Genomic DNA, 15,596 nt, shown 5'->3' on the forward strand with positions numbered 1-15,596 from the left:
TTAAAAAAACCTCACAGGGTGTGCAAAAGTTGAAAGTTAACATAGCAAGATACAGCCCAACTAGTGTGAAAGTTGTTCAAAATATGCAAATTGCAATTTATTGTTCATGCCCACAGGACAGTGACACTGTAAAGGTAATTTTGCTAGCCTCACATCAACAGAAGAACTGATGAAACCATTTCAAGTCTGTAGTGCATATATATTTGTTCATGAGCACGCTTACTGGGAGAAGGGCATCATTTTCAGATCACTCTGCCAAAGCACATGTCCAATTTGGCCTTTGTGCTAGCTCAAAGGAAGCCCTCACCTTTGGGAAAGATGCTGCCTAAAGCAGCTCACAATACTGCAGCTGGCCTTGGGAGGTACAGCTGTTACAGCACCCAAAACAAGCTTATTGGAATGAGTTAAGTTTAAGTTCAAGCAGCACAAGGAGTTAAGCAGGACGGCAGTCAGTATTTGTCCTCTGCCATCCTCCTGAATGAGTGTTTACATTCTCTTAATTACTGGTACAAGTGCAGCATCTAAAGAAAGTATTTAATATTTCTGTTGAGCCTGTCCTCCCCTTTCCAGAACAGCACTGGGAACAAAGAGTACTGAAAACAGAAACTGAAGTGCAACTGCACTTACTGACACTGATCAAGGATATTTTAAAGAAAAATAGTGTCTCAAAAAAACAACCCGAAGGGCAGTGTATTTGTTATTAAAAAGAGGCTGAAGCAGTGGCATATTGAATGGTTTATTTTAGGTCTTTTCCAGGCCTGGACAGATGACCTGGTCTCCCTGGAAGAGGGCTAGGAGACTTCCCTGCCATTTAAAAACTGCTTTTGCTCGCTTGTTTTTGTTTTCAAAAGCGGATTTCTTTAAATAGCTTTTTAAAAGTGTATATAGCAGCAGTATGGTACAAAGATGGGCTTTTTTTTTTTTCACAGTACACACAGGTTAGTATTGCCACTGAAAATATGCCTTCAACAAATGCCTTTAAAACAGCATTCAGTCTGTATGACTGATCAACCTGGAGTGTTCATAAACCTTTGCAAATCCAATACCCAGAATTTAAATAATAAAACTGCAAAGTGTTAAATATCATTCCAGAATTGGAATTACAGTAGATCCCACATTCCCCCAATGCTGGCACTTCACCAGGCAGGTGTATGCTGCTCTATATACAGAAAAAAAACCCCAAAAGCAAACACGTTTTGTATTAAATGTACATAAATAGCAGGACTGCAGACTGGAGAGCCATGCTTGCATTAATACTGAGTCTGTGCTGGCAGAGTCCATATCCTTCACCAAACACGGGGACAGACGAGTCCTTCCAAGCCCATCCATCGTGTTGCTGGGGTTTAGCAGGATCTATCCCAAACCCAGCGCCTGCTGCAGGCAGGGGGATGGCAGCCAGCACACCGGGGACGGGGGGTTCACAGCTGCTTCATTTTGTCTTTGTTTTTCTGGAGTTTAGTGTGCACCACTTTGAGAGTAGTGAGGAAGTTCCCGAGGAAGAGCAGCAGAAACGTGAAAGCCAAAACAAAAACCTGAGGGGAGAAGAAGGGGAAAAAAGGGTGAGAGCTGAGGGTACCACTTTGGCCACATATAAGTGAGCTCTGGTGCAGCTTGGTTGGCAAGTCTAGGGATCTGTCAGCACAGAGATCCAAGGAGAGAAGATTGTAGCCAAATACACATCCATGCATCCAGCTGTGTGGGAAGTATATTTTTATCATGATTATTTAAGTAGCATTTACTACTTTTTAATATTACAACACAGGTTATATTCAACACCGCTGACTCTACCAGACAGTAAAATCAAATCATTAAGTCCAATCTAACGGATTAACATTACGCTACAAGCACGTGCACTGAACTGCAGTGGCACAGGTGTCAGGGAATGACCCGTTTCTGCGGGAAGGTGTGTTCCTCCTGAACAAAGTAAGCACACAAGTTACAGCAAGATCTGACCAAAATAAAGACCGTCACAGTAAATGCACCACTGCACATGTGATGTGGTCCAATCTGGATCTACAGGAACAACTGTATAGTTGGAAAGGGATAGGCATGTTTGATGGGTGACAGCAACTGAGAAAACAACTGGAAGGATCCCTAGAAGTGGGGCAATAAAGCGGATAATATGTTTTTAAAGTGATCCACTGTCATCGTATTTTTGTATGTGTAACTCATGGATCAGCCATAAAGAACCACCAGCAACTCAACAGCCATTGCTATTAAATGCCCATATACACAAACAATATGGAGAGATATTTACCCACATGTATTTTCCTCCCCTACACGCTCTGCCTTTCAGTTTGTGTGGTCACCCGTGGGTGCAAACTTCCCTATGGTAACTCACATTTATTTTGAGTTCTCTTGTATAGGCTCTGTGCCACATCATCCTGAAATATTTAGATGGGGTCAGATACCCAAGTACCTTTAAGGATGTGGTTAAACACCCCCTCTTCTCCTGCTCCGTGCTTTTTCTGAGCAGAACCAACACCCACCTGCCATTCTTTGCACTCCTTATGCCTCGACAATCCAAAAAGCGTGACTGCATTATATAGCTGCCAGAACTACAAAGGAAAAAAAAAACAAACAAAAAACCAAAACCACAATTTCATTACTAGCAAAAAAACCCCCTTAGAAACATTTGCCATGGGTGCGTGTGATCCAAAGCACCTTTTTATGGTGCTGCAACCGCAGCGGCAGACCCACCCAGGCCCTGCGCCACAGATGGGGGAAAAGGATTGCCCAACTTACATGCCCAAAGAACAAGAAGGGAAGGAGAAACGTCAGCCCCCGCCACATCCAGGACTGAAATCCTTCTGGAAAAGGTTAACAGAAGAGACAGAGAGTGAGCACAGAAGAGCCAGGACCAGAGCTGCAGCCCTCCCCACCCAGACCACCCCAATAAGGGCTATTCCCATCCAGCTCCACAATAACCAACCAGTTTAAAATATATACCTGAAGGTGTGGTAATGGGAGGAGGATGAAGATGGGGATGACCAAAACCTCCATCTTAACCTTCTCAAGAGCTGACGGAGACCAGAGCCCTCTGCTCCCGAGCCAAGGAGGGGGATAAACGCCTCGCTCCCCTTCCTGCCTTAGGACATAGGCAGCAGGGCAGGGGGGTGGCAGCTCTGCAAAGCTCGCTCTCAGAAGACCATACAGCTCTCTCCCTATCACTGCATCTAAAACCTGTGCAAAAACTTCGCAAAGAAAGTATTGCAGAAAACCTCACCTACTGTAAGGTCCAAGTGGTTTCTCTCCCCCAAAGCACGGAGTCTATAAAGGCAGCCCCTTTGATAATAATACTGTAGGAACTGAACGCAACCTGGAGAAGGAGAGATAAAACATCATTGCATTGGCTATTCAGAAGTATGATAAACATATCAAACTATTTCAATAACGTTTAATCCAACAGCATTTAATTATTGTTTATATTTGTATGCTATCTTTATATTTCTACAGTTTAATACTCTAGTATTTACCAAGCAGAAGTGTTTTCTTCTAAGCACGTACCATACAAAAGTATTTTACCCCATGAATTAGCAAGGTAAGATATACTCACTCTGAAATATTGAAAATGCTAAAAATTGACTGCGAAACATTTGATACATGAGTCCATCTGGCCTGAAAGCAAAATATAAAGGAGGTCAATTTGTTTGATAAAAAGCATACGATGCAGCGCGCTATTCCCCTTCACTGCCAAGCCAGATCCCATTAGCAAACGAAGCAAGCAGCTGGTACCCAGCCCACTCCACCCCATCGGGAGCCCAGAGAGGGTGCTACAGCTGCACATCACAACTCTGGCATGTAGGAAACGCTCTCATCAATTAGGTTTCCCTTCTCCAACACGTACAAATGCTGCCCCCTTTTATTCATTTGCTTATCGCCGTCTTCTCTAGGCAGCGATCAAAGCCGTTCAGCAGCATCTGCATCAAGAATCCAAGTGGTGGAGCAGGGGGTGGTTGTGCTCCTTATCCTAAGGGTAGTTCAGGATACACAGAGGACAGGGGACCTTGTGCTCCAGCCATGATGTTGTCCCCTTACAGATTCAGGAGCAGAAACATTTGTTGTTTTAAAACAATTTTTAATTATTAACTAATCAGTTCATGCCAAAGTTGAGACACTTTGCACAGGCACCGTACGCGGGGTGCATTGTTTGCTGTTTGACCAACACCACCACCCATGGGAAGGTAACTTGCATTTTTGGCTTTATACTCTGTTTGTAATCTGGGTTCAGTAAAGGCACCAAACAGATTAATTTTGTGGTGTCCTCCCTCTAAAGCAAAGTGCTGCTTGCTTGCTTAGTTACAGAGACAGAAATTGAAAGACTTGCAGAGATTTTGCTACCATCAGCACAACTACAGCTTAGGGTTTGGGTTTCTTTCTTTTTTTTTTGAAATCAGCAATGTAAATACAAACTTGCAGTGTTGTATTTATCATTGAAAACACCTGTAACATCAGACAAATATTAAGTCTGATGCTTCGCCATGTGGCCACAGCTTCATAGTCACACTGGATTTAAATGCTCAGATGATGCAAACACCACGAAACAGGCTTGAAGCACCTTGAGGAGGCGAGAGCAGACTCACCACGTTAACATTACTCCAGACAGGAATGTGGAGACATAGTGATGAGACACCCACCAGCCTTTGATCCTGAACAGAAAAAACGTGGCAGTTAGACAAGAAACACGGATTTTAGCACTGTAAGTCTGGCTTTACAGACAAAAAAATTTACCCTGACTTGGGGGAGGAGGAAGAACAGGGAACAAAATAGATGGCCCAACTCAAGCCAAAGGGGTGCTGTGGAGCACTGCCCTGGCAATATGGCTTAGCTGGGGGAAAGAATCCACAACTGTAAGAGGGAGGCTCAGGACCAGCGCACATCTCGCATGCTCCCACGAGCTCTCCAGCACAGCGAGAAGCAGCAGTCCCTGCAGCACGAGGCACCGCGGTGACTAATGATGCACAACTTTCAGCCCACACACCCTTTTTTTTTCCGTGCCATGCAAATAAGTGACATTTCCAAGTCCTTCCTGTGAGGTGGCTGTTTCTTTCAGACACGAAAGCTGCAGAAAGCTCAGAAAATTACAGTAAAGTGAGCAAAAGATGTGGCGAGGCAGAATCAAGAAGTGAAAAGCTGCCCCAGGGATGGCACTCCTTTGGAAACTAAGCCAACATGATGGCTTAACTTGGGGCGTTTCCAATCAAAGATGTGTGACCTCTAACACAAGACAGCACCCGAGCTGCTGCGACCAAGCTCTGCAGATACAGCAAGCCCAGGCTCAGCTGTTTCTCTGCTGGCCTCAGGCAAGCAACTTTACACCCCCATGCTCTGTTTTTTCCTTTTTGTCTCTAGCCCCACAGCAATCCCCCTCCTCCTCTCTGGAAAGCACCCCAAAACAAGACATCACGCCTGCAGCAGCCAAGCTTGCAGAAGAGATTGCTTCATCCCTGCTGCCCACAGTCAGCGCTGGACACTGTGTCCTCAAGCAGCTCCCAGACATCAGCCCATTTTTAAGATTTTGCCCCCAGACAAAGGAGGAAGGGCCTGATTTTCCTGCCGCACATGCCACACTGGTGCCTGCCTCCAGGCACAAACCCCGTCTTGCATCAGGAGTGGGGACCACAAGCATCCAGCCAGCGATGTCAAGACAAGACTCCCAGAAGTGCTCCCTCCTGTCCCCATTTCGAGGAGATCATGGAAGCAACTGGCTTCAGAGAGGGAAGTGACTGGCTGGAACAAGGAGCTGTGAGCTGCTCCCAGCTGATCATTAGATAATGCTACTTAATTAGGACAACACTGACTCCTGCCACTAACACAAGTGCTGGTCCACCCCTGTACAAGCACCACTACAAGGGAGTGTGCAAGTTCTCTGAGCAGCATGCAGAGCAAGAATGAATGTGGGAAGCTGGGCTAACGTGATGCCGGTTGCCCAAAAGGTGCCAAACAAGACAAGTTAGAAGCCCCATTAATTAACGGTACAGGGAGCTGCAAATGTTGCAGCAGCAGCAGCCAGTCACCCAGCAGCAAACTGACATGCACGGGAAGAGACGTGGTGATTGCTGCAGTTTCCCCACACCAGCCTATCTGGATGATGAAAATCAGGGACATGCAGCCATCAGGTTATTGCTAAAATCTGACACCAGACTCCAGGTTGCACACAAGTGCAAACTCAGGCAACTTCTCAACCCAGACCCAAGAGAGATAGTCCAGAAGTGATTTACCAGCAGGACCTCATCACCCTGCCTTAGGATATCCCTACTAAGGGTGCCATAAAGAAACGAGGGCTTGCAGTAAGGATCATCTTGCAGTTAACTTCTCCCAGGGTTTTACTTGTGTTCCCAGCTCTTTATACAATTATCCCCTAACCACCAACTTTCCCTCGATACGACTGTAATGTAGTCACACACTCCATGAGATGTGGCAGTGACCAAAAACACTTACACACTTACACCCCAGACCACATCTACAACTAACCCATAGCTACAAAAAATATCCAACACTTCGGACCAAGAGCTTATGGACTTTTAGGAATTGTACCTTCTCCTCCCTCCCCAGATGGCCTCAGGTGGCCACATCTGCCCTCGAAAGCAGCCAGGGAGGGGGACGGAGACAAGAGACCCTGCAGAGAGGCATCAGCATCTTGGATTTGCTGGGCTTCAGCACCAAGCTGAATCCCCTTTTATTGCTCGTTTTTCTTTTAAGGACATTTCATCCTTTAAATAGTTTTGCAGGTGGCAAGGTACCTTGATCCATTGCTAATGAGAATGCTTTCCCGTATCGTCAGCGTGCAGTAATACCACACTAACAGAAAGTTAAACACTTCATCTGTCACCCTGTTAAACAGAAAAAACACACAGTAAAAAAAAAAAAATCCTGTTAATTATAAAGACACATTCAAAAAACCCCTATTTTTCCTCCCTCCCCTTGGGCAAATGAAAACCTGCCCAAGTGAGGCTACAGACACAAAGCCCCAGTCCTGAACATCTCTAACCCACATGCAGAGCTGCACACACCAACAGCACCATCAGGCTCAGAGTCCTTTCCTCTGGGAAGTGCCCTGTGATATAACACTGCAGATCTTGAGCTGATAAGCAGGTATGCAGAGATGACATTAATTCCTTCTGAAGGAGAGAAAGCACCATGGAAGCAGCGGATGATCCAATTTAGAGTGGCATTTCCAGGCTAATTCAATGAGGAGATTCCATGAGATCTATATAAATCCAATCAACTAAAAGAGCAGAAGAGCATTACACTCTGGGGGGGGGGGGGAAACCCCTTTATTTTGCCATTTGCAAACCCCTGAAGCCAAAGGAATTTGGGGCAGCCTCTGTGTACGGCAGCACTGTTCTTCAGTATGATCCTGCATTCACCCCAGACCCAGAGAGACCTCAATGGAAGTGTCTGGCTCCAACACTTTCCTGGTTTTTAAGCAAAACTGAATAATGGAAGCTTGTTGGTGCTCAGATACTTTATCGTGACCTAGAGATAACATTTCAGGTCTGATAATTTCATGCAAATCCTCCCTTGTTGTGTTTGCAACCCCAGAGCTGCAGCACGGTACCGGCCCCTGCCTGGGACAAGCCGTGACCAAAACCAACTGCTCGTTCCCAAGCACAGCGCGACTCCAGAAAAACGACAGATCAGGAAACATGATGTTGGACTTCTCTTAGTTACAAGAGACTCTGGAAAAAGTTAAACAAGGAAAAGCAAGTAGCAAAAATACAGGGCCTGCCAGGGCCTTGAAGAAGAGATGCAAAAGTTATCCTGCTGTCCAGTTACGCAAAGCCTAAACATTGCCAGAGCCTGTCTCACAGTCCTTAACAGAAGAGAACAGTTAGTTCAAACCCAGCATGTTTTTATTCAAAATACTTAATTAAAAATAAAAATGCAGGCTTACCTGTAGTGGAGAATAAACCTGCAGGCAACGGCCCCGAGTAACAAGATTATCGTCAGATAAAGTTTGAACTTCTCATACTCGTCCTTGTAGGCAAACCTGGAAGGGAAGAGCCACCGTTTACGGACACAAATGGGTGTTTTACTGGAACGTGGCTTCACTTTTTTTTCAAACCAGATACAAATCCACATGCCAACCCAGAGACAGAAGTTTTGCTTGAAACATTTAGAAAACCAGCAGACAGAGGTGAAAAGCAGCATTTTGCCTGCATGGCCATTATACTGCAAGACAACAGCTTAAATCCGTAAGAACTGGTTTCTGGGTTGGCATGACAGGATTTAAAAAAAAAAACACAACACCTCCATTTTCTGGAGCACTGTATGCCTAGAAGTCGCAATACCATTTATCACCGCAACTCTCCGCCCCCACCCCCTCCCCAATTAAGGCAACAGGCTGGGCTGGGCTTAAAAGCAAGTGATGGACAGAATCCACTGGAGCTACATGAAGCGTTAGCTTGGCCCCGCGTCACGGTCCAACTTGCTCACCCTTGACATTTCATCTTTTATCAGATCTAAGAGAAACCCATTCTCATCTCTGGACTTCAGTCCATCTCCACAGCTGGCCCCGGAGAAACTCAAATTCACACGTGCAGAAACATTCGCTTACTTTGCCTGGTTACTCAGGAGAGTTACGTTCACGTTTCCCAGCACCAGATTTAAGTACAAGCTGGAAGACAAAAAAACAAGAGCAGACCCAAGTAAGTAATTTTATTTGAACGCCACAGGATGACCCAGATCAGAGCTGAAGAGACCAGTTTATCTGCCAAAGCCACGTTTGCTGTGGGTTTTAATTAAGGCAAACTGGAGAGAGAGACGACAGAAGAGGATTTAAATGTGGGAAGATTGGTCAGCATTTCCAAGAAGTTAGAGAAAAGGTTTATTTTCCTGGTCCCTTTTCTGCACTACAGTCTAAGGGCGAGATATGTAGTCCAAAACCAAAAATAACAGGGAGAAATTGGAAGAAAAATTTCTGATAGAAACTTCCGAGGGGCTGCAGCATCACACAGCCCTTGACAACTCAAAGAAATATGTCCTAGCAACCCCACAGGGAGCAAAGTAAAAATTTTAAGTTGGTTATAAGCACTATTTAAAAAAAAAGAAAAGTGAGAAAATTCCTATGCTGATTTAGTCTTTAAAAAATTAGCACAGTGTGGAAAAACATCAGTGTGAAACAGTGAATTGCATGACTTCTCGCCAATGCAGGGTTACTTTTATTTTAACAAAAACCCCTGTACTGCCTACATGCAGTACATTTACATACACTTCCAGCTAATGAATTCTGTGTCCAACTGACACAGCAGCTCAGCAAGAGATTTATGACTAATCCAGTTTTACATGTATTTGTTCAACATGCACATTATCCTCCGGGAACAACACCGCTGCGAACACTTGAAAAATCAGCTTTCCCGGAGCACACGCCTCCCCAGCAAAGCACATACCCGTTCTTCTTTGGCAAGTAGGCTTCCATGTCAAAGAAGGCATTTTGCCTCTCCTTGATCTGGGTGCTGATCTCCTGAATGAGAGCAAACTCTTCAGGACTTGCTCTGGGCTTGCACCTGCAAGAACACAGAAACGAGATATTCCTGTTTATGTTTTTACCTCCTTTTTATTTAAAGGAAAATAACGTTATCATAAAATCCATGCTGTTAAAAAGCTAACTGCATGAGCTGATGCCATTGCGCACTTCACTCCTGTATTTGTGCAGCACCATTTGGCTTAGCCATGATTTTATTCAGTGCCTTGTTTATGTCCTTGTAGGCTATTTCAACCAACTGGTTTATAAATCAGCTTCTTTCTTCATCTCAGCTCAGTGACAGGATTGCGTACTTCTTCCCTAGCAGAGCACTTAGGGAATATTGTGGTTTTTTGCAGGAACTCTTCCACTTTAGGAACTTTGTGCGCAGTTTCAGGCCCTGGCCTTGCAGAGGCTGCAGCTCATCAGGCATGAAATATTTCAGGATGTAACAAAACACACAGCTGATGATTTATTGACAAACTGAGGTTTTACCAATTAATGTAAAACAGAGAGCAGTGCACAGTGGCATTAACAACCCGTGGTGTTGGATGTGGTGTATTCAGACCTGCACACAAGGAATTTAGCCTGTGGCTCCCGGGGATCAGCCAAGCAGCCAGAGACAGTTCCCTCCTGTAAATCTACCTGGGAGCAGGTTACACCTTCAGGTTCAAGGATTGATGCACAGCTTACGGAGCAAAGCTTTGCCCACCTAGCAAAACACACGGACCAAAAGCTGCACAGTCCTGCAGCGTATGGCACATACTGCAAGGATGCAAACCCACACAGGCTCCCTCAGAGATCTTCTTTATTTACAGGACTTCATCTCTCACAGGGTTACAAACATTTTACCTGGCTGTGATAGATGGAGGTGACTCAAGAATAATACGGAGCAAAATTACAACAGCAACACAGATTGCATATTAAAATGCTAAAAATCTAAACATTTCAGCCCTTTGGGAAAGTGAAAGATCCTATCCCTGCCTCCTCCACCCTCCAGGTCTCCCATTACCGTTGCAGACTGTGCTTCAGATCCCTTAGGGTCTTCTTCTGCCGGTGTATGGAGCTGCTGCAGGCTGTCTGCAAGCTGGTGACTTCTTCCAGTTTCTGCCTGTAAACTTTGTGTGTCTCCTGCAGGAGAAGAGGAGATGATCGGTAGGAAGAGCCCTTCTAGGTTACACATTGCATTTGGTCCTTGACTCTGAAGGAAACAAGCAAACCCCTGGTTTCTTGGGAGCCAAGAGGCACCCCTGTGAACAAGCAAGGAGGGGGCGATGCCAAACCAGCACAGATATAACATGGTTTAAATGGACACTAATGAAACCCTTGCAAAAGGAAGAGCATCCTCTCTATGTTCGTCTCATTTCCTCTTTCTAAGGAGCTTTCCCACTCAGGAGCTCCTCTTTCCCATTTCACTCTGTAACAAAGCCCCTAATCCTCTGCGTGATTCCAATCTGTCCCCATCAAACGGGTGGCTAAATCTCAGAGCAGGAACTCTGATTTCCCAGCCAGATTAAATCTGGGGAAAAAAGAAGAAATATGAGGACCCAGGGTGGGGGGGAAGGCACAAAACCAGCCACAAATCCATGCCTGGGGGTTTAGATGTCTCCTGGCCACCACTGCCATCTTGACCCCGTGTATGTTCAAGCAACCTACTGACTCTGGTTTAAGAGCTTAACCCATCCCCTCCCTGGGATGCCAAGGCATTAGATGCTCTTAGAGAGGAACTTCTTTAACACAGATCATTGATCCTCTGAAGCCCCCAATTAGTGTTTGACTGGCCGTAACGAGGACACGCTAACCAACTGCAAGCCCACTGAGAGGTGCCTCTGCTCTCACACCTTTCCCACTGCATGGGAATAAACATGCTCTGCTTTTCCGCCTTTTGCAGTGATTTCACCACCTTCTCAAGTGCAAGGAGACCTCAGGAAGGGCTAACCAGACCCCAAGCAATGCCCTCAGGGCAAATTTTAAGATCTATAAAAACTTGGAAAACGGAGTTTGCAGAGTTAGTGCCAAATGAAGGCACAGGTTAAATGGCTATTTGCACGGCTGCTTTATCTACCGGCACATCAACGACCACAAAAAATTACCACCAGTTTTCCCAAAGCATAAACATGGTGGTAAAACCATACAAAACAAATCTTTGCTCTCCTCCTTGTTGGGGCCTGCCTGTTAGCTGTTCATTACTTACAGCAGCAATGCAAAACAAGCTCTGGTGTCTGATTTAAAAACCTTAATAACGAAACTAACCATGTCCAGGCACCGCAGCTCTCATCCTTTCAGGATGGGTTTGGCTTTGCTTAGCATGGGCAGGACTTCGGGGTCATTGGATTGCACAGTAACTTCTTCTGCTTCTCTAGATGTCATGCAATAGTGTCTTTAAAAAGACTGGTTCAAAGGGTGTGAGAAGCTCTTCACCAAAATAGTGTTCAAGTATTTATTGGAAACACAGACAGGCGAGTTGAGAGCTGGTAACTTTTACCGCTAGCCAAAAACATCAGGATAACGATTTCAAAATGACACTGGTATTTAGAAGAACTTAACATTTGCTAGTAGTGAAGTTATTTATTCATCAAGAGAGGCGATTGCTTAAAAAGGGGACTTACTGGCAGCGCAGGTAGCTCAGCACTGCCTTTACATTAACACCTATAGCCCACAGGCCAAATACGTGCACGGAGGGTCAGGTCTGGCCACAACTCGCTCTCCATGTAGAGAACAACACATGCTGAAAAAACAAAGGATGCATGCACCACAGAGAGGAGTATTTTTGCCCTGAGTTGAAGAGCTCCTGGGCATGAGTCGTCTCTGCACCTGAGTTTACAAGTTTTACAGCGCCAGGACCACAATTGCCCAGTTTGCAAGAGGAAATTGCATTGCCCAGTTTGCTCGCAGACTAAGGGCAGGCAGCAGCTCAGCATGGCAGCCCCATGCTGCAACTGCTTGATGTTTTGTGTAGTTACCTCGAGGTCTATTTTCCATTGCACTCACAACAGCCCTGCTTGTGGTCAGCGCTTGTTCATTTGCAGGACTCAAGCCACATTCACGGGGAGCCATCTCAGCGCTTTTTTCTAATCAAAATCTGTTTTACATGTTCATACGCAAGGTTTAAATTAATAAGCTGTTGCAGGGCAACTTGCATTTTCTCATGTTCGTGCCCCAAAACTGCAATGCCCCACAGCCCCGAGCTTGAGGCGCTGCCCTAGCAACCCAAACAACAAAAATCTGCAGATGTGGCTGGTTAGAAGTGCTTTGCAAACCTGGATGTCCCCCAACCCCATCTCACGGCTGGTCCCCGCTGCACCAAGGGGATGCTCAGTGCTGCCGCATGGCAGCATCAGCCCCTTCGAAGCCCCTCAAGCTCCCCAAATACAAGTGCAGCCCCACATGCCCCATGCCAGCCACCCAGCACGTCAGGGGCAGGAGCTATGACCAGAGTCCAAGGTCCTCCTCCACAGGAGAAGGAAGACACAGCCCCTGACCCAGAACTTACAATGCACTTATAAAATACAAGACAGGGCAGGAGTGCATTGAAACAGAGATCGTTTTGCCTCACGGGGCCGGCACTGCTCTCAACACACAATCTGCCCACCACCAATTTTCTTCCCTGTTGGCGTTGCACAAGAGACCCCTTCAGTGGGGTTGACCAAAATACCTTGAAAAACGTCAACAGGGAGCTCCTTCGAAATGCAAGAAGCAGTTCCCACGTGACCCCAGACCAACATTTCCAGCCGGAGAGGAGAGTCAGGCCAGCCAAAAAGGGCGCTGAAGGGGAGTGATGCAGTCGTGGAGGGGGGGTCAAGCTGCTGCCAGGAAAACTAGGCTCCTCAAGAGCTGGAGATGCTGTGAGTGTGTCCAAAAAGCCACGTGCAAGGGCAAGCACGAGCAGACACCCATATTGAAGTACTTTCTTACTGAAGAGTTGGGTTTTCTATCCCAACACATCACAGTTTGACTTGAATCAAGTTTGGGAGCACAGAGCCTTCCTCCAAAGCACATTTAAGCACCACCAGCATCTCACAGAGCTGGAGCAAGTCATGTCATCATGACAGTGCCGTGTTCCCCTCTTCTGCAATGCTGCATTCAGATACAAACTCTGTTTGTGAGCCCTGAAGCTCTCATATAATGGATGTTATTCCAACTTTTCACCTCTACAGTACTACCCACTGGGCAATGATACCTCATACCACCAGCAGCTGCTATCCCACCAAGTGTTTCTACTTCTCTTTTATGGATGGGGAAACTGAGGCAGGGATAAGTCTGACATTTTGCTGTGGTTTAGGTCAGACTTAAGCAACATGCTCAGCAAGAAGGCTGGTTGGCACATACAGCAAACAAGTGATCAACAAATCCATGCCAGCTGCTGCTCCCCCCCAACGCCCAACCACCACCTTTCCTTCTGTTAACAAGCGTACAATCTGAATTGACTTTTAAGACATGGAGCTAAATCTGGAAATCACACTTTTTTTTTTGTGGCGCATGTTCTGTTTAACAGCCTAAAAGAGGCTAACAGCCACACAGGGCAAGAACAGCCGGTCGTGTTTTAAAACTGGCTTAAAGATTTAAAGCACGTGTATAGGTGCAGCATTGATGACATACAGGGAAGGGCAGGTTTCCTGGAGGTAAAAACATTTTGCAGAAACAGCTCTCAGCCGCTGCTCCGAGGTCTTTCTGTCCCTCCGCACGCTTCTGCAAGTCGGATAAACAGCACTCGAAACCCCTTGTATCCCACCACGTGAAATCAGACTCCATCCAGGAGATGCTCGCAGCACAGGTGTTACTGCCATTGCTCTTTCTGCCACACTACGGGTGCGCAAACCCACGCCTTTTCCATCCTTGCACCGCGTCCCCTCGGTGCCTCATCAGCCGTCCACGGGGCACGGCCGCGGTTCGCTCTGGGCTGTCCCACGCACACACGTAGCACCTGCCTGGGGGTACCGGGGCCCAGCGACGTTTCTGGGGTGCTGTGCAAGCATGTGCATCCACGCACAGCTGCGCTTCGTGCGTGCCCCCCGGGGTCTGCGGCGAAGGCGGCGTACACGCGTGGCCCTTTGCCCACCCGGGGCCTCTCCTGGGTGCGGCGAGGAGGGGGCGAGCCTTTCCCGCACCCCTGGAAGCATCTTGCCGAGGCTGCCCCGAGGCGGGTACCTGCCAGGGGAAGGGGTCAGCGGTGGGGATCCCCACCACCACCCCACGCTGTCGGCCCCGCTCCTGCGAGGCCCCCTCCCAGCCTGCGGCAGCGCGGCGGGGGGAAGCAGGGAGGGCGCGGGGGGGGGGGGGGGTGTGTGGAAGCCCTGCGGGCGAACCCGGCGCGGTGCCCTCGCCTCACGCAGCAAAGCGATGCAAAGCAAAGCCGGGGAAGGCAGCGCAGGGCGAGGGAAGCCGGGTCCACCGCGACACCCCGCAGCGCTGCACCGCACCGCACCGCGCCGCACCGGCGCGGTGCCCCACACCCCCTCCCCGTCCCCCGCCTCACCTGGAGCTGCCGGAATTCCTCCTCCAGCTCCCGCCACTCTCCCCGGCACCGCTCCAGCTGCACCCTCATGGCGCGGCGCGGCGCGGCGCGGCGCGGTGCGGTGCGGCGCGGTGCGGCGGACCCGGCGGCGGGAGCTCTGCCGGCGGCGGCGCGAGCCCGCAGCCGGGCCCGGGGGGCCACGTGCGCCCCTGACGTCATCGCGCGGGGCTGGGCCCGGCGCCGCGGTGGCGCGCGCCACCCGCCGCCCCGCCCCGCCGTGTCCCGTCCTCCCGTCCTGCCTGAGGCGGGGGCTTCTCCTCAGGCGCTGGCCCCGGTCACCCCCGCGGGGTCCCCCGCTCTTTCTCCCGGGTCCCTTCGTGTTGTGGCAGCGCCTGAAGCGCCCGGTGGGGCTGAGGGTGGAGATAAAACCCTCCGTGTGGCGCCGGCGGAGCCGCCGTGCCGCGGGGGACGGTCCCCTCAGAGGGACCTGCTGGCTGAGGTGACCACACACCTGGGCTGAGGCGGACCCAGCCCGGCAGCTCGCCTGGGGCCAGGGCGCGGCGGGTCGTTACTATCAGGAAGATAAAATGACGAGACGATGCCTCATCTTTTTTGTTCCTATAATAATAATAACCCGCTTGGCGGCAGGACTGGCAAACCGGGAGCCGGGCCTGG

The 15,596-nt window shown here is 48.3% G+C and overlaps 1 protein-coding gene across 1 annotated transcript; it reads right to left on the reverse strand.

The window, feature by feature from the left end:
* Positions 1-84: 84 nt before the first annotated feature.
* Positions 85-15,101, reverse strand: TMEM120B (transmembrane protein 120B). Its single transcript, XM_075041305.1, has 12 exons — positions 14,943-15,101; positions 10,479-10,597; positions 9,393-9,509; positions 8,561-8,620; positions 7,898-7,993; positions 6,744-6,833; positions 4,584-4,649; positions 3,557-3,618; positions 3,227-3,319; positions 2,746-2,810; positions 2,490-2,558; positions 85-1,532 (listed from the first exon to the last, which is right to left on the reverse strand). The coding sequence occupies exons 1-12, from the start codon at positions 15,009-15,011 to the stop codon at positions 1,419-1,421; spliced, it is 1,020 nt and encodes a 339-aa protein (XP_074897406.1). The 5' UTR covers positions 15,012-15,101; the 3' UTR covers positions 85-1,418.
* Positions 15,102-15,596: the final 495 nt, after the last annotated feature.

The sequence above is a fragment of the Buteo buteo genome, chromosome 11 (genome assembly GCF_964188355.1).
Source record: "Buteo buteo chromosome 11, bButBut1.hap1.1, whole genome shotgun sequence".
Taxonomy (NCBI): Eukaryota; Metazoa; Chordata; class Aves; order Accipitriformes; family Accipitridae; genus Buteo; species Buteo buteo.

Bases quoted from the DNA above. Each gene is read 5' to 3' on its own strand.
- TMEM120B (XM_075041305.1), bottom strand. From the start codon at position 15,011: ATGAGGGTGCAGCTGGAGCGGTGCCGGGGAGAGTGGCGGGAGCTGGAG. The intron at 3,619-4,583 runs GTGAGTCTGCTC...TTTTGCTTTCAG, and splicing joins TCTGGAGTAATGTTAACGTG to GCCAGATGGACTCATGTATC. The intron at 3,320-3,556 runs GTGAGTATATCT...CTCCTTCTCCAG, and splicing joins AGCATTTTCAATATTTCAGA to GTTGCGTTCAGTTCCTACAG.